General features: G+C 41.8%; 1 protein-coding gene across 2 annotated transcripts in view; it reads left to right on the forward strand.

Moving 5' to 3' along the window:
* Positions 1-19,023, forward strand: part of brf1a (BRF1 general transcription factor IIIB subunit a) — a 118,548-nt gene that overhangs the window by 5,986 nt on the left and 93,539 nt on the right. For both annotated transcript variants that reach the window (XM_071498877.1, XM_071498875.1), the window contains exons 3-5: positions 29-109; positions 11,082-11,255; positions 15,767-15,798. In XM_071498877.1, coding sequence (XP_071354978.1) covers positions 29-109; positions 11,082-11,255; positions 15,767-15,798 — 287 coding nt within the window. The remainder of the gene's footprint in view (positions 1-28; positions 110-11,081; positions 11,256-15,766; positions 15,799-19,023) is intronic.

Consider the following 19,023-nt stretch of genomic DNA (forward strand, 5'->3'; position numbering starts at 1 on the left):
CCCCTGAACATCTCTCCGGTGTCTTTAGATGGAGCCAAACATCCGTCCTTTGGAGACGCACACCTCTCAGGAATGGGGAGGGAGTCCCGAGCTCAGACTCTGCAGAGAGGTGAGTGACCAGCAGAGGGCTGTCAGCATTGAAACTGCTGTTGGTTCCTGTTCATGTCTGTTTGGACCTGGGAGACCTTCATGTTTCTGCTTTTACACGTCAGGAAATAAGTTTTGTGATTGTCTTGTTCTGATGAGTCAGAAGTTTTTGTTTTGAGTTGTTGAGAAGAAAAGGTAAAGTTTATCACAGAGGGGGAGATGATGATGATGATGATGATGATGATGATGAATATGACTTCAGAGGACTTTTTATCTGCCAGTCAGTTTTAGGAAAACATCATCTGCAGCACCTGTTCACCTTTAGTTTGTGTGTGTTGACAGGTTTGATTGAATCTTGGTGTGTGACAGTTCTCCTGTGGAAGCTGTTGTCTGTGTTTAAAACCTCCTCTGATGCGACGGCTGAGTAGTTAAAGGCTTTTCAACACTTGGAGAGATTTACCTCCAATCTTTTTATCCTGTTTGTTCAAGCAGCTCCTCTCATGTCTACATCTTAAAGTCACAGCTGCATGTTTTTCTTCTTTACTGCTTTTGAGAAAGTGATCAATTTTATATCGTACAATTTCATACAACAGCTAAAATACACTGATAATCTAAGGTCAAGTTTGAGGCCAGCGGCTAATGTGATTCATTCAGAATTCAGTCTTGAGCTTGGAAACAGCAGCTGAGGAGTCCTCCAGCTTCTGATCCACAGTAAATACAACTGGATGAAAAAATCTATTTAATTCTGATTTAATAGTGTTTTTTTATTTGAGTGATCCAACATTGATTCTTGAAATCCTGCGACTGATCTTTGCAGTTGTGTCTTTCTTTGTATAAACCTGTACCAGTGGTTCCTTGTTGTAGGTGGTTCAGTTGGTGCTGCATGATGTGGCCATTAAAACTTTTATTTTTTTTGTTTTTGTTTGCACGTTGTTCAAAAATAGTTCTACATTTTTCACCACTGAAATAATAAGTAATTAACAATGAGTGTCAGTCTATGTGTGTTACTGTTAGCAGGCTTACCAAAATAAGAGCTGAATAGTTGTGACAGGTAACCTGGAGGTGTGGAACAATAACTAAATCAGCTAAAGACTCGTCCTGTGTTTTGATATTAGCGATGGAAAGTAACTCTACATTTACTGAAGTGTATTTTGGTACAGATTTATCAAACTTGTACTGAAATACAGATCCTGCATTTTGTACTATTTAAAATATTGTACTTTTACTCCACTTTGTTTTTTTTTTTAATTAGTTTTATAATTTTCTTTGCAGATTAAGATTTTAAATAAGTTAGAGACACATACTGTGTGATCAATATTCAACATGAGGAATATGATTAGAAAATATGTCATGTCATATTATTATATGTCAGGTCACCTCTTATCTTCCTTTATTGCTCTAATTGAAGAAGAAGTTGATTCAGAAATCAAAAATAAAATTTAAGGTTTTTATTGTCCAAATAAGGAGTGTGGGAGGAAACCGGAGTACCCGGAGAAAACCCACGCCGACACAGGGAGAAACTGGTGGTGATCCTGGTCTTGATGCTGAGAGCATCAAGACCAGGATCAGCACTCAGCCCCTGTGTGGCCCTGTATAAACTTGTGACCCTGGCGACAGTGACGCAGCAGTGATAACCACTGCACCACCGTGCCAGCGTCACAAGTTTATGCCAGGATTAGAAACAAAATGCCCCACAGAGCGCAAATGCCAGCAACGTGCAAGAGGGGCCAGATGTGCTGCCTCCATCCACCGCTCTTCTTCTTCTTGTGTGCAGCCCGAGCAGAGTGCTCCTTGATGTGGGCTCGCAAACACACAACGATGGCGGCGTCCACAGATGGGTGCTCTGAAAATATGGCGGTCTCTAGCTTGCGCATGTTGCCGTACTTTGTCTTCAGGGCGTCGATCACGGCCTTGCACATCTTCTTGATGTCTTTTTCTTTGGGGCAGAAAGCTCCACTCAGAGTGAGGCCCTGCAGGGTTTGGTCCACCAGTTGTCGGGTGTAGGCGACCAAACTTTCCTGGGTCCAGAGGTTCACAACGGGGCACTTTGAGAGCACTCTGGCCGTCAGCAGGGTGACAAACACCCGGGTTTCTTCTGCTTCCTCGGCTGCGTCCTCACAGCCAGAGGTGGAGGAATCACCAGAACCAGTGTTTTTCTCTGGTGGGTCCAGGTCGATGGTGGAGATGGAGTCGTTTTCCTCTTCCAGGATCTTTGGCTCTGCCGTGACTTCGGTGTCTCTGTTGGTCTGGACCGAGGCTTGACAGCTGGAGCTGGAAGAGTCGGACTCCGTCTCCTTCTCTGATGGTTCCACGACGTCTGTGGAACTCGGCTCAGCGGCAGCGTTCTCCGCAGCAAAGGTTTGGACGTCTTTCTCGTCCGTGTTCGTCAGGTCAGAGGCTTCAGGTGCTGCTGCTGACACGTTGGGACCACTGCCCCGCTTGCGGGGTTTAGGTTTAGCATCAGCAGTGCTATAAACAGGAGGAGCCATGCCTCGCAGGGAGGTTTTCGCCATGGTGAGATGTTTGAGGTTGTTGAGTCTGGTTCTTCCAAGAAACGAAATGAAGTGTTGAGTCTCAGGTGTGAAAGTGGTTTACCTGTGACACATGTGTCTTTAATACATCAGCACGAGATCAAAGCCAAAATGAAAGATTCTGACGTGACGTCACACCCTCGGACGCGCACACTGCAACTGCGCATGCGCGCGCGCGAATGTGCGTGAGTGCGTGCGGACGTACTGACGTACATGCCACTCGACTCTAAACTTTTGTTTGTTTTCGTATTTAATGTAATTTTGTTTTAATTTTTATGTTGTGTGTGTGTGTGTGTGTGTGTGTCTGTGTGTGTGTGTGTGTGTGTGTGTGTGTGTGTGTGTTTTCTCGTCACTATCATAGTTACTATCACAATGATTTGGTGAAACCCTGTGAATAAAACGGACCGACACTATTTCAGCACTAACTCTGTTGTATCTCACATCATTTTGTAATGAATGTTACACAACAGCATCTGTTCCGGGTCGTGTCGACCCACTTTAAGCTGATTATCAGTCGATATTCTGCTTCTCTGTGAGGCCGTGATGAGGCCTGGTGACCGGATGTCTCCGTCTTATGAACCAGACTCCATTGACAAAAACAGTCATTTTATCTCGCAGAACACGGTGGCTGCTGGTCTACTTCCGCTTTTTATTCTTTAATTGTGTGACATTTAGTAGTTGCAAAAGTGTTCCTCTTTTGCAGGAAGTAAACTGACCTCACAATAACTAATAAACTAACAGATGGAGGCGGCGGTAGTCGGGGCTGAGCTGTATTTTACCAGTGGAACTATGTCGCTCGGCGGAAGCGCATTTCTCTCCGCCGGTCAACAAGCGGCTCTGCTCCTCTGCTCTCTCTGAATCACTTGTTCACTCGTAGAGCTGATCTGGATCATAACCTCATGAGTTTATGTTTGCTCCTCTATCACTCTGTTTACTCACATTTGTTGACTTAGGTCTCGGTAATATATTGAGGGGGCGATCCTCAGGAAGGGGGGGACATGCCCCTCGGGATTTCTGCCTGTGTCAAACCTCTAGTTTCACACTTGCAAAGAAATAAGCTGAGTTTATCTAGATTTATTTATTCATATATATTCTGTTCATTCTGAGGGAAATTCAGATGCTTCTCATTTGGTTAATGACAGTTCAACAGTGATGATACATTATTTAGAGAAATCGTCGTCACTCAAATTTTAAAAGGACAGAAAGAGAGAAAGAAAAGCAGCTATTCATATCAGGTGTTGGAACCAGTAAATCCTTTATCATTGCTTAGAGAATGACAGAAATGATTAATGATTATTGAAACAGCTGCAGCATCAACTAATTGATTAATCTACTCATCACTGCAGCTTGAGTGCAATGACGGATGCTCCTCTTTCCTCTCTTTGGGATGTTGATCAGTCAGGCTTTAAAGTGAATTGTTCTTCATCCTGTTGGGGCCCCCTGGAGGGACCCCGAAGGGCCCCACGGGTGTGCTCACAATTTTATCTCAACAATTCTGCTCTTAAAACACATCAGCAACTTGCAGAAGACAACAAACTGCTGGGCTGAAGGTTGACAGGCTGTTGGGCAGAGAGCCAGAGCTCGGATACGATGGCAAGCAGCTGGTAACCGTGGTGACGGCCAGCCGTCTGCTCAGCTGATGATGTTTCAGCCGCAGAGTCACAGAGCTGTCAGACTGCAGCAGACGCTGAGTAATGAAGAGTGTGTGTAGATACAGGTGTGTGTGAGAGAGAGAGAGAGAAAATATGAGGATTGGGAAATACTTATGTTATTTTTTAATTCTGAGTGTGTGTGTGTGTGTGTGTGTGTGTGTTTGGGGTTATATCGCTGTCACACGCTGCTTAAAGCAATAGTTTGGGCTTTTTGGGGGAATGTGCTTATTAGCTGTCTTGCTGAGGATGAGATTAGAAGATCAACACCACTCTCATGTCCGCACGGTAGAATGAAGCTGGAGCCAGGAGACTGTTAGCTTAGCTTAGCTTAGCTTAGCATAGAGACTGTAAACTGAGAGACAGCCAGCCTGGCTCACTCATGGACCTTTCCCACCACAGACACTTTGGCATGTCAGAGAATAGTAAAGGTTAGTTTCAGGTCCCACTCACCTATTGCTTTTGAGTCTGTTTGTGTGGACCCTTTCCCCTTTTCATCGACAGCCGCTATGTTTCACACTGACATATGGAGCTTGTTATGCTAATAGGGAATTTTATGAACCAGCTCCACACAATTAAACTGTAATTGCATGTAATGTTTGAGCCTAATTAGCTATGCATCTGAAAATGAGCTGAATTCCTCTAGACTTTGAGGCTGAGGCCAAACAGACCCTCCCCTCCTCAGCATCAGTACCTGTGTCTTCACATCAGAGGAGGACAGAGGAGAGGATGAGTGACGCCGCAGAGCTTTATTTACTTTATTGTTAAATGTTTGAACACTTTCTAAACAATGGAACCCAGGGGTTGAACCACTGATTAATCTAAAGGTATGTAAAGTTTCTTTAGAGCTTTTGTAGCCTATACATCCTTGTCAATATTGAGAGACAGTATGGTTATAATTAGTCTACATATGAGAAAATAAATTCTTAAAGGTTGTAATAAACATATTTACAGTAAATTAGTGTATTCTTGTAGTGAATAAAGGTGAAGGCAAGGTGAAGGCTCTCTAAATATTGGTGTTTATTAGAAAAATAAACTTGTTAATTGTAAAAAAAAAAAAAAAATGTATCGTCCTCTTCATGTTTTCACATGTGTAAGATTATTATTATTATCAGTTGTCCTGTTGGAATTGGATGCAATAAACTGATAATTACTGGTCACATTATTGGCCCTGAAATTTCATTACTCATTGGTTTTAGTCTGAAAAACCAAAACATATAATCATGACAACCATTAAAAAGCTCAGGATGCATCACCTGCATCCAATCAAAAAATTGTTTGGCACATAACCGCCTGTAAAATCACAGAATGTGTTATGAGCACAGACTAAATAAATCTGTCAATTTTAGAGCTGTGGAGATGCTGGCAGGTCTTTTTATTTGATGGTAACTCAAGAATTAGTTTTATAATTATGACAAAATTTGCTCGCAATGTTAAATGTTTAACAGGATAAAATGATGACATTTTATATCCAAAAGGTCAAAGGTCAGCTTTACTGTGACATCGCAATGTTCTGCAAAAACGCTTCTGGCCATCATTCACTGCTGTAAGTCAGGAACAGAAGAAGAGACTCTGACCATGGTTCCTGCACCTTGACTGGTTATCGGAGGCAAAAAACAGTCAGGAGGTAATTCCAGTTCACCTCTGGACAAAGGCAGCTCGCTGTTTCCACCTGTTTTCAGTCTTTATGAGAAGCTAAGCTAACTGGCTGCAGCTTCATATATACGGTGCAGTGGTATTGATCTAAAAGGTTTCACAAAATGTCAAACTGTTCCTTTAAGTCTGTGCAGGGTGTGTTTGTGTTGGTAAAAGTTCTTTTTGTGTGTTAGTCGGTGTGGCATTGGGAATAGCCTTGTCATGCTGTGTGTGTGTGTGTGTGTGTGTGTGTGTGTGTGTGTGTGTGTGTGTGTGTGTGTGTGTGTGTGTGTGTGTGTGTGTGTGTGTGTGTGTGTGTGTGTGTGTGTGTGTGTGTGTGTGTGTGGTCTGTAGGGAGACTGCCTGCTGTCTGTGGCTCTATGAGTCTGCAGGCATCTCTGAGAGATGAAGAGCTCGTCTTCTTCTTCTTCCTCTTTCTGTCCTGCACGAACTTTCCCCGGCAGCTGTCTGCACATCCTCTGTCTCGCCACCGGCTGATTCATGTCTGGGAGCACAAACCCCACCTCCTCCTGTGTTGTGTGTATGAGTTGGGTAATAATGTATCACCAGTCCCTGGTGTATCGGTCCACAGCACGCTGCAGTGCAGGCATGTTGACTGGAATTTAAATGTAGCTTTAAAAGCTGCTGGAGGCAAGATTTATGTGTGAAAACACACTTTGTCTGAACAATCTGAATCACAAAGTGGAGCTGCAGTAAGACGCCGAGTTCCCTCAGATCTAGATGTAAAGCTAGAAGATGTATGAACTCATCGATACTGTGAATCTACTTTAATATTAATTAACAATTAATGCAATGAGTCTAATGCTGGTGACAAACCCACAGAAATGGCTGAATTATAGAAACCAATCCTCCAAATTGGCACCCCTAAAGCAGCAGGGGTGTCAGAGTTTGGTTGTCATGGTTACAATAATAAACATGCCGACTGTATCGAGAGTGGCGTACCTACCTTGGGTGCTATGTACTATATAACAGTCAAGGCTTGGTTAGGTTTAGGAAAAGATGGTGATTTGGGTTAAAATAAGTGCTTCCCCAACATTAGATGATCTTTGTTGTCATGGTTGCAACAATAATAATGTTAACTTTGTTGTATGGTCATGGACAATAGAAACAACATAAACTGCTCCTTTCACATGGGAATTGAACACCTCTCTCCTGTGTAATATCCCTGTGTTTTATTGACCCATCCATCCACCCCAACCTCCTGTCACAATTACTACGGCCACTAGATGTCGCCTAGCAACCAAGCCTAACTATGGGTCATAATAACCTGCTGCACAGATGACCTATGGGCTCGTTTGTTACAGGTGGACAGTCTCTGAATTATCCCCACATCTGCAGCTCCACTGAGCTTTTTAGCCTCACTTAGCTCCTTGTTTTGGTTCAGTGGTGCATTTACTGTCCGGTCATTCCCAGTGTTTCCAGCAGCAGCAGCTGTTTTCAGCAAACAAGTGAATGAAGTGAATGTTTATGAGCTGCTCAGCTGGGGTGGGGCTTGGGGTGTGGCTGAGAGCGGTGACTGCTTTGTTGTGACATAACAAAGTTACAGAAGTCCTGACGGCTCGTTTTAAGGCTGTTTCTGAATACAGGCTGTGTGCATTTCTCTGTGGACTGAGGCTTTGATACTTTCACAGTATTAATATAGAACCTAGACCTGCATTATAATCAAAAACACATGGAAATCTACCTGAATACTATATGGGACATTTTAAGGTTCCTTCACATAGTTGAGTGTGGTAGTAGACAACCCTATTCTTCTGTTTCTTCTACGATCATAATCGGCTCTTGTCTGGCTCACTGAGCCTTTCTCAACCTTCCCCTGTTGTAAAAAGCCAGGTCTTTTTCACGATGAACAGCTGACGCCTCTGTCCCAGCTTTCTAAATTTGTGTGTGTGAAAGCTTCTGCTTCAGGGTGTCCCAGTTTTTGTTCATGTAAATGTTATGAGTTGTTATTTATTTAGAGGCACCTATGAAGGAATCAGTGGCTGTTCTGGGGTTTGAGCTGAAGAGTCATGTAAAGGGCAGAAAACGTTCTATATTTTTATATATTTTTTAAACCATGGAAGAAGAGCTCCTAATTACAGCTGCAGCGCTGCGTCTCTGCCCCACTTATCATCTGTGACAAGAACTTGGTTGAAATTAGGGTAGCAATTAACTTTGTCTTGTTCACAGTAGTTGGTTCAGTTTAAAATTCCACCACTAAAACAGCAGATACAAAACTTTCCATTGGTCTCCTGCCTCCAGGTGTTTGGTTAGTTTGTGTTTGTTGTGCTGCGTGTCTCCTGTTGTGTTGGTGACGGCTGCCATGCGGCCAGTTGTCTTTGAGGAGACAACAGAGCAAAGCGAAGTGATATTTTCACATCAGGAAGCTGTGATTTCACTCAAATGTTAAGTGCAGCGCTGAATGTCAGAGCTGAAGAAGCCATTGACATAAACCATGAAACATCCTGTGCCATTTAATAATCGTTCTGATGGATTCAAATCTCATCAGACCAGTGGCTGTTGATCATTTCCAGTCACGCTTTCAGGTTTAATCTGGATTTTATGTTGCTTAAATTCTAACTAAATATCAGTGCAGAAGATTTAAGACTGCATTCAAAAATAGTCATGTTTAAGACCTCACATATGTATATCTGAAATATAGGCACATATAAAATAAAAATGTGTATGTCAAAATTATATATAGTTACATATATTTACGTATATGTGTAGCCCATACAAACATGTATATGTATGTAAGTGTGCTTATATTGTATTATATTGTTCTTATAACCTGTAATATGTTGCTATTATAAACAGTAGGGTCCAGAATGGGAAGTAAACAGACTGATAAGAAAAACATATATGAGCATATAGAATTTTTATCAGTGTGTTGTTTTAATTAAATTTCATGTATAAATTAAATGTATATTGTGAACATATATGCTTGCAGCACCTCATACACATTTTTTATATTTCCTATGTTATAGAATACCTTATATATATTCAGAAGATATGTATATGTGATAATATATCCCATCATAGGTGACACATATGGTATAGGACATATGTCATATATATGGCCTAAATTTTTACTGTTAACTCTTTTGATTTGGTTTGATTAATGCTGATCATTTATATTTATTACGACAGGTATTGTTAGTACCAGGCAGACTGAAACGATGAGGAGACGAACTACGATCCACAACATTTGCATTGTGTTCTATCCATAACACGAGAAATTAGCTGAATTAACTAAGTGAATGAGGAATATCAGCCAAGCATTAAGTGTGTTTGTGTTTACTTGTTCATTTGAATCCTCATTAGTTTCCACAGCAGAGCAGCTGCTCCCCCTGGACCACTGACTCGAACAAACACCACCCAAATCATAACTAATAATAACACAGGTTCTTCAGCAGCATTAGCAGTAGGATTAGCATCAGGATTAGCAGCAGTATACATTTTTTTTCTTTATCTATTTTCTTGTTTTCTGTCTCCTACATGTCTCTGTGGGCTGGAAATACTAAATAAATTCACCTTAAAAAAAAAAAAATAGAGTGGATTTTGTTGACACACAGACAGAACAAAAACTGATGGGTCGAGTGTTTGATCCAGAAAATCTGAACTTTACTTCTAAGGTCTTGGCATATTTTTTCTTTTTTCCATGCTTGTGAATAAAAGTTACAAAAATGTTGGATGATGTTCTACTGGAACAATGAAAGACGGAAAACTGAGAAGCAGACGGGGTTTAGTGTGTGTGTGTGTGTGTGCGTGTGTGTGTGTGTGTGTGTGTGTGTGCGTGTGCACGCTGATATTGAATTGTGCTGGTTTTATAACTGGACGTGTGTTAAACTGAACAGCGTGACGAGACTGATGAGCTCAGAGCTGCTCACATTCCCAGACATCACACTCAGTTCAGTAGGTCACACACATCTGGTTGTGTGTGTGTGTGTGTGTGTGTGTGTGTGTGTGTGTGTGTGTGTGTGTGTGAGGGTACTCAACATGTTTAGCTCATCTTAGGTCATGAACTCCACACACAAACACACACACACACTGTGCAGCTCTGTGCAGTGATTATAAACTCTTTTGTCCTTGGTCTCTACCTGCTGTTAGGTGTGTGTGTGTGTGTGTGTGTGTGTGTGTGTGTGTGTGAGTGAGTGAGTGAGTGAGTGTGTGTGTGTGTGTGAGAGGATGGAGCACACATTCTTTTATGTGATTGCGTGTAAGGACGTAGTTATGTGTGCACATTTGCACTCGTGCGTAATGGAACCCTCGTGCTTGTCTCCAGGCGTGTGTGTCCTGACACGCTTGCAGGACTTTGTTTGCGTACAGTGAGGCTTGTGTAATTACATGCCTGTTTGTGGGTGTGTGTGTGTGTGTTTTCATCTGTGTATCAAAAACAGGTTTGTGTCAGGTTCAGACCACACCACAGTTATGTCTTTGTCAAGCTCCTTCCAAACCTAACTGACTGTTTTTAATTAACGGCACAACATGCAAATGTGACCACGCAGGAGGAGCCAGAGACCAGTCTCCTGCATCAGGAGTCAACAGTCGGCCACATTATCAGCAGAACAGATATCAGAGTAGGCAAAAAGAATTTAAATGCAGGTGTGTGATGTGGATAAAATCATTTTTATCATGACCAGTTAATGGAAATAGTAAAATGGTGAACAGTATGACAACATTTTCAGACATGGCTCTGACCAGTTGCGTTTGTTCCAAGTGTTCCCTGAATGTCAAATGAGGTCTTAGCAACATGTCTGGTGTAGTGAGTCTTTCATGAGGTTCAGTGGTTTTCATAAACAGATGTTGATATTGGTTCTGAAAAAAACATCTGTTCTGGACGTCTATAAATAATCAGAGATGGCTTTATTTGAACGTGTCTTGAACACATATAAACACACAGACTTAACAAATTAAAGGGAGAATCTGAAGAATTAGCCAATGATAATTAAACAGTGTCCCGGTCTGAAGGAGGGGGGGTCGTCGATGGGGTCACTGAATGATGAGTATTAAAATGATGTGAATCTACTTTCTGTGTTTTGCAGTTTTCTCATCCAGATTAATGATGAAAAGCAGATGAGATGCTGAGTATTTGTTTTTTTGCTATGAACTTACATGCCTGTGTGTGTGTGTGTGTGTGTGTGTGTGTGTGTGTGTGTGTGTGTGTGTCTGTCTCCAGCCAAGCAGCACATCAACACTCTGGGTCACCAGCTGCAGATGAACCAGCATTGTTTGGACACGGCCTTCAATTTCTACAGGATGGCGCTCACTAAACACCTGACCCGCGGCCGCAAGTCCTCCCACGTCATCGCCGCCTGCCTCTACATGGTGTGCCGCACCGAGGGGACACCACGTATCCTTACTGCTCGTTTTACATAATGATTTCTTCAAAGACACTGACTCTAGACCAGCTGTTTCTTTATCCTGTGAACTGTGAGTATTTGTCTTGATAAATCTTCAGCACCCAATTTACACATTTCAAACATGTCACCCTTCTTCTTCAGTATAATAACCCAGCCAGAAAAAACTCCCATAAATCTGTTATGAAATAATTTTCCTGCAGTAATAAAGGAAATACTGCTAATAGTTAATTATTTTCCCATTGCAATCCAAATGAAAACAAATCTAGGCTTTAAAGAAATAGGTGTCAAGGTATTCACTATGTTCAATTCACTGATTCCATCAAAACGCCATACTTCCTGTTTATATCAGCCACAGCATGATGGGAACTGGAGTCCTACATTTGTAATCTTGTTCATCTCAAGGAAATAAGAGTGAAAAAAATGACAATTAGTCTCAGAAAATGATTTTCATTTTCACTGTCAATACATACAGAGACATAACAGCCATGTTGATGGGACCTTCTCTGAGGTTCCTACTCATATACTGATATTTATGTAAACCTGTGGACATGAGAGCAAAAAATATAAACAGGTTCAATTTGGTTAAAACATTTTTTATATATATGTGAACTGTCCCAGAACATGTATCGTGCCGCAGACATTAGTGCAGTGCATGAGATGCGTGGTGAAGACATGTAGAGGCTCTGCTGTTATTGCTTCAACTAATGACTATTATTATTATTTGATACATGAAATGTCAGAATAGTAAAAAATGTCTGTCAACAGTGGACTCCTGATCCAAATCCAAAAGAAAGAACAGCAAAAATATTCACACTTTGGAAGCTGGAACACGTTTTTTTTTTTTGTCATTTTTACTTAAAAAAACGTCAGAATCAATCACTTTATCATCGCAGTTGTTGCTGATTACGTTTCAGTAGATCGACTTCTCAATCAATTAATTGTTTGCAGCTGTTTCTGACACAAGTATCTGAATGAACGGCCTCAGACAGAGGATCAGAGTGAAAGGAGCAGGTAGCACAGTTAGCTGGTCAGCCCTCAGCCTGTGTGTGGGCTGTGTGCGTCAGTCTGATTAAATGTTGTAACAAAGTGCAGAGGAAACCTGATCAAAGCACAGCTTCCATAATTGAACAGAGCGGCGACCCCTGCATGCACGAGGAAACCTTCTCTGTTTAATCGCATGCTCGCGGTAATTAGCCGAGCAGAAGTTCAGTGTTAATTGAGGCAAAGTTAGATTAGTTAAACCTGCGTGTTGAACTGATGGAGGATGGCACATCAAAGTCTGCAGGTTGTGTCTGATGTGAGCAGCACCGCCTGTCACTGTCTTAATGTTTCATAATCTGCAAACGGCAGCTTATTGAAGTTGAGAGCGATGTGTCAGCGTCGGGATAATGGGACTTTTAGGTTCATCCTTTTTTCATAAGCAGGGCGGCTCTGTGTTGTTTCGCTCTGTCGTTGGTTTACTCCTGACTCACTTCGCCTCAGAGGATGCTTTTTGTTACGTAACAGCAGCACAGGACGGCTGGGATAGGTTTGCCTAATGAAAGAGGGGCGAGGATGGTGTAATTCCTTTCTGCTGCATTGTTTACTGGGCCTTTGTCTGTGTGTGTGTGTGTGTGTGTGTGTGTGTGTGTGTGTGTGTGTTTGTGTGTTTGTCAGTGCAGGCCTGTTTGTTCGTGTTTGGAGGAGTGAGGCGGCGGTAAAAATAGCTCCGCTCACTTCTTTCTCCACAGCTGGGTGAGTCTGTAACGTTGTCGCAGGGGAGATTCAGGACAAAGACGAAGTGAGAGGGAGAAGCGGAGGGAAACGTTCGTCTCATCTCATCTGGACTTTAATTTAACGAGCCCACCACGCAGAGCAGGACCAGGCGATCTGGATCATACATCCGCTTTTACTCTGCAGACAGACCTTCATCTGTTCTCAACTTCTCTCTCCATCTTTTTCTGATCTGTCTTCGTTGTTTTACCGTCATCTCTCTTTTCTTCTTCTTTCCTCCGTTTGATCCTAGAAACAAGTTTGTATCCATGCGCCAATTAAAACAATCAAAACACTGTGACCACAGAGAAAACGGTCGTATGCAGCAGTACATTCAAAGAACCTTGATGAATAACAGCAATTCTCTTAAAGACCCGATCTGGTGAAATTAATTAATTATGATGTTTTTTCTTATATAATAGAAAACATATGATGAGTGAAATAATCAGTCAACACCATGACTGATTATCTCCACCTTGAACTGCAGTGAACCAATGACAGTCTCATAAAAACAGATTCAGACAGTCAGGGATTCATATGTCATAGAACCTGAGGAACCAATCCTGTCAACTTGTGGGGACAAGGGGGCGGGGCTAAATATACCTGAAACCTTGTCAGTACAGAAAGCTAGAGTTAGCATTAGCACAACCACTAACACTGTGTCAGCCGCTGCCAGTTACAAGAAAACAAACAACTTAAAGAAATAAAAGATGCTAACTATGCTAACTGTTCTGATATATATATCTTAACAGAGGATTTTTACAGAGTTTAAAATTAGGCCATTTGCCTCTTTTCTTCTTTTAAAAGACAAATGATGATTTAAAATGTTGGAATTCAGTTCTTACAGGGTTTAGATGGCTTGAAATGAACTGGTTTGTTAGGCCGCTCCCTAACTCAATAGGCCTCAGATGCACCGAGCATCTGTTTGAACCACTGAGGCTTTAACCTCTTCAACCATCTGCTGCCTGTACAAACCTCTCAGAGCTTTTACTCTGGAGGAGTCGCTGCCTTCACCTGCTTTGTGCTGCAGAGCAGTCCAGTAGATTTGCTGCTATGCTTGTTGAGCACATAATTTCCAAACCGCAGGCGTTAATCTGCTGCTGTAACAGCCTCCACTCTTCTGGATTCAGGATTTCCACCTGATCTTGGAACCTGGCTGCAGGGATTATCTCCCGTTCAGACAGGAGAGCATTAGTGAGGTCCAGCACTGATGTTTCCCGATCCGGTCTGGTGTTCCGGTTCATCCCAGAGGTGGGAACACCATTGAAAAGGGTCTTCATGCACCTGGGTTTGTGCACGGTGGCATTATTATGTTGAAACAGGGAGGGAACAAACACAAATGCGCACATGTGAGAACTTCATCACTGTGAGTATCCTCCTCTCTCCTTCCTGTGGCACCAAATAAGATGTGAGTGGTTTTTTTCCCTCCCTGGGCCCAGATGTGTTGAAGGACGAGCTGTCGTTTGTTTTCCTGATTAAGGCAGTCGACTATAATCTCCAGACGGCGTGTGCTGGGATTATCTTTTCCATTTCATCTGCACTGCTGCTAATTCTATTGTGAGGCCTTTTCGGAGGAGCCCCCGCTAATCCACCCTGGCAGCCTGGAGACAGGTGCACCTGTCGCCACGGAGATCCCGTCACCACGGAGACCAGCCAGTTCTGAGAGAGTGGGGGGGGGGGGTCACTGGGAGGGTGGGATGTCCAGAGGCTGAGGAGGCAGGTGTGTGTGTGTGTGTGTGTGTGTGTGTGTGTATGTATGTGTGTGTGTGTGGTGACAGGGCGTCAGTGTATTTAGTCGAGTGCTCAGAGGTTTATTTCACCTCATTTCTCTTCTGCCTGTTGCCTTGTTTTCAGGTGGAGACACTGGCGATGGAAAGAGGCTGTGTAAATGTTTCCCAAAGCTTCCTCCACATGACAAACCTCTGCAAGGACATTATATACAATATTACTCTATAACATCATGGGATTACTGTTATTCAACCACTCAAATGCCATTAAGCTCTTGCTGTTTTTGTTTACACACAGTTTACATTGTGTCTGATGAAGGCATGTTTGTGTTGTTCTTTGTTGTCATTTATTCACATAGAGCTACTCTGTAAATTCTAATTAGGCCTTACTTAGAAAAAGCATAAAAACTGATTTCCTTAAAAAAAACTAAGTGGAATAGAAATTGCATGTTAAACTAACAAATGCTTGCACCTGAGTTAGAAGCTGTATAGTGTACTTGATGTTTTACTCCAGATCTACTCTTGACTTAGTACAGACCACTGAGAATTACTATTTCAAACAACTAAATCATTTCAAGTGTACGAGGAACACAGCTTCATTCTGCTGCTGTTGGCTTTGAGTTTGAAACCATTAAACAAAACATGCACAGAGCAGAAATGATGTCGTATATTCAAGTCACTTTACTGATGTTCCTGTGGTCTCACTGTAGCCTGAGAATGGACTGTACTGCAGTATGATGTGGAGAACAAAGCTGTGGCCATATTTGGACAGATTATTGATACCATTTTAAAGGTGATCAGGAAGCAAGTGTCTTACACTGAACACGTACAATTTTACTTCATGTTAATTTACTTGACTCATTTTGATTTAGTGTCATTGTGCTGTGTATCAGAACTAGTTGTTCTGAGGTTTTGAGCTTGGCCACCTCCACGTGACTCTGAACTGGTTCAAAGAAAATCACAACAAATAATTTTTTATGTCTGGTTCTTATTTGTTTGTTGCCTTAACCTGTTTGTCTCAGACATGCTGCTGGACCTCAGTGACCTCCTGCAGGTGAGTGTCAAGACTATAGTCCCACAGTCGACTACGGCTGCAACTCATGATCGTATTATTTTTATTTTATTGGTTGATCTGTGAATTTTTCAGCCTATAAAACATCAGAAAATAATGAAAAATGTTTCCTGGAGTCCAATGATAATGTGAGACAAACAGAAATACTCACACTTAGGAAGCTGAAACCATAAAATGTTGTTTGAAAATTGACCTAAACGGTGAATTCATTGAAGAATAATAATACATTTTATTTATAGAGCACTTTACATGAGTTTAAAATGAACAAAGAAAACGATAAAACAAACATATGACACACAATGTTTGCCGTTAATCATACATTAAAAGCAGGTGTGAAAATGGTGAGTTTTGAGTAGCCAGATTAGTTGCTAATAAAAGTTTTCTCAATTGATTATCGACTAATTATTGTAAATCTAAACTGAGCTAAAGTGAGCTCCTGCAGACTTGTAAGAAAACTTTTCTTCTTATTTTGATGTGTGTTGATGCCCACCCCGCTGCAGCAGCCACTTAAACACACTCCTACCTCTCACCACCACTCCCATAATGCATCTCTGCCTAACCACTTGCTCCTGCAGTCATCTTGCATTCAGACCTTCACCCGTGTAATTAAACCTGAGTCCGTGTGTGTGTGTGTGTGTGTGTGTGTGTGTGTGTGTGTGTGTGTGTGTGTGTGTAAATTTAGAAACCTCTCCATTTGTCTGCATATTTAATGGCAGCCGATTCACAGTGAGTCAGGGGTGTGGTGGTGCTGGTGGTGGTGCTGGGACATTTCTCAGAGTCACAGCTGGTCAGGGGCTTTTATTTTTATGCACCCAGCTGTCCTGGAGGAGCCGGGCCGCCCCTCCCCCCACCTTCCACACCCCGGCATGTGGAGGCTGGGTGTGGAATTGAAGTGGATATTGGATGGGTGGGGTTGGGGGTGGTTATTAATGGCCAACATTTCGGCTGATGCTGCTGTGGCTGTGGGTTGCTGATATTCCACGAATCACTTCTGTTTGGTCTCACACCCAAACCACTTGGTCTTTGTGGCATTGTTTGGATGAATGAGGAGCTTTGTCACTTTGAGCCTCATTCTGTCTCCACTCAGCTGCTGAGGCAGAGGAAGGGAACTATCGATCAGCGCTGGATCAATACTGACTTTAAACATCAGCTGTTGTCTGTGGTCTCCACCTCGGATGTGCTGGAAGTTCAGCACGTGTTATTGACTTGTTCAGAGTATTAAACAACAGGTGCATCAACAGGTGAACTGACCACAGCTTTAATCCCTCAGGGGTCTCCTCGGGTCACGAGGAAGCTGAGGAAGGTTTCTGGCTGTGGATAAAATACTTTATTTAAAGCTCTGGACAGTGCACAGAATCCTCCCAAAAAAAAAAAAAAACTTTATGAAACAATTCCAACATTTCAACAGTCAATTTTTTTGTCAAGTATATTTCCCCATTTGTCCAAGTTGATCTAATATTTATTTTTTAAGCTTTGAATTGCTTGCTTTATCTTTTATCTCCTCCATCCTCTTTATTGCCAAAAAGCTATGTATGAAACACTAAAGAAAATTTTACTCATCATCAAATATGTAAAAACCTGAATTTAAATTTTTAGATTGTCACTCTTTGAGTTCTAGTTTTAAAGTTTGAGGTCAGTCATAACGTCTCAATGAGTGGATTTGATGCAGAGTTTTAAAAATGATTTTAAACAAAAAAGGAGGAGAAGCACTGACTCATTGTAACATGAGGGTATGTTGATGTGCTGTGTTGGCAGCAGTAGATACAGAAAGCTGGTTGTGTGCACATCACTTCTATATTTCATTCAGATGCAGGATTGCAGAGGAAGAGTGTTTGCGTACTGAATTATAGCTCTGAAACTTTATTTTAATTTAACAGCAGCGTTTTGACCCCACCACGTCTCCATCAGGCAAATACCAGCATCAAAATGTAAAGCTGAGGTCGTGCAGACCTGTTGACAGCAGCTGTTTGCTTCCGTGGTTCAGTTCTGTAGCTTTAGGAGAGAGTTCACTAAAATGATCAGAGCAGCCTCAGTCATACAGGCCCCATCAGGAATCCTCTAATTGAAAGCTTTCCCCATTAAAGACTTGGTCGCTGCCTCCACCTGTTGAGAAGTATCAAGTGTCCGCTCAGTGTTTTTGTTGGCAGAGCTCTTTGAGTTGACCCCTGACCCGGAAAGTTTCACTTAGCGCTGCAGAGGAGAGGGGATCGTTTTCTCCTCGTTTCATCTGCGAGCAGCTCGACTGCCGGCACTTCAAAGCTGTGATTAATTTTAATTTGAGGACTTGAGCTCAGCATTTAGTCAAACTGAGTCAAATATCAGGTTCAGACCAAAGAAGAAACGTTTTCAGATGGTTTCAAATTCAGCAATTTGTGCTTGATTAACAAAACTCTGCATGAAGGCAGAGATATACAGAACTATGGACTTTCATTCACGCATGTAATCTGTTTTAGCATTAAATAGTCTTTAAACTTCACTTGTAACTTTCAAAATCCTTTCAATAATTTAAATTAAATGAAGCATTTTGAGTTGTTATGGGTCTTATTTTTGCAATTTTGGACATTTCTGTCCTTTATGATAACATTGCGCTCACCTTAGTGAATACTGAGATCTGGGAACACAAAAACATCCCTGTAACATGATAGTACACTATGCACTCCTGGTTGTGGAATGAATAAACTTAATTTGGAAACACTGCCTTCATTTCAGGCAGATATTCAAAACATATTTGTTTTAAATGGTCACTTGCTCGGGTTGTATCTTACAGTGCTGTGTGTAAATTTCATGAACTAATTGTGTTGTTGTTACGTCATATGTGGAAACTACTTGATGGTGCCATTCAGCTACATCAGCTACATCAAAAATCATCGGGTAAAGAAACACAGTGGTCAGATGATCACACAGGTTGTAAACAAGCTGTTTACAGTTCACAGCTGATCTAAACCTGATCTAAACATTTGGATTTGCATGAACCTAAACTGTGATGGATGTTTAGAAATATATATATATAAATATATTCCACTGATTTGGACGTTTGTTTACAACCTGTGTGTTTGTCTTTTGGAGATGCTGTTGTGTTAACAGACCTCAATTAATCAAATATTAATCTGTATTGTTCTCACCAAGTTAATTTGATTCCTAATAATAAGAGTGATGGACAAACCCCGTAAATGAGTTATAACATTTAATTGAACCCTTTTTTGGGCC

The sequence above is a fragment of the Trachinotus anak genome, unplaced genomic scaffold (genome assembly GCF_046630095.1).
Source record: "Trachinotus anak isolate AG129_WGS33_773 ecotype Australia unplaced genomic scaffold, CSIRO_AGI_Tana_v1 ptg000015l, whole genome shotgun sequence".
Classification (NCBI taxonomy): Eukaryota; Metazoa; Chordata; class Actinopteri; order Carangiformes; family Carangidae; genus Trachinotus; species Trachinotus anak.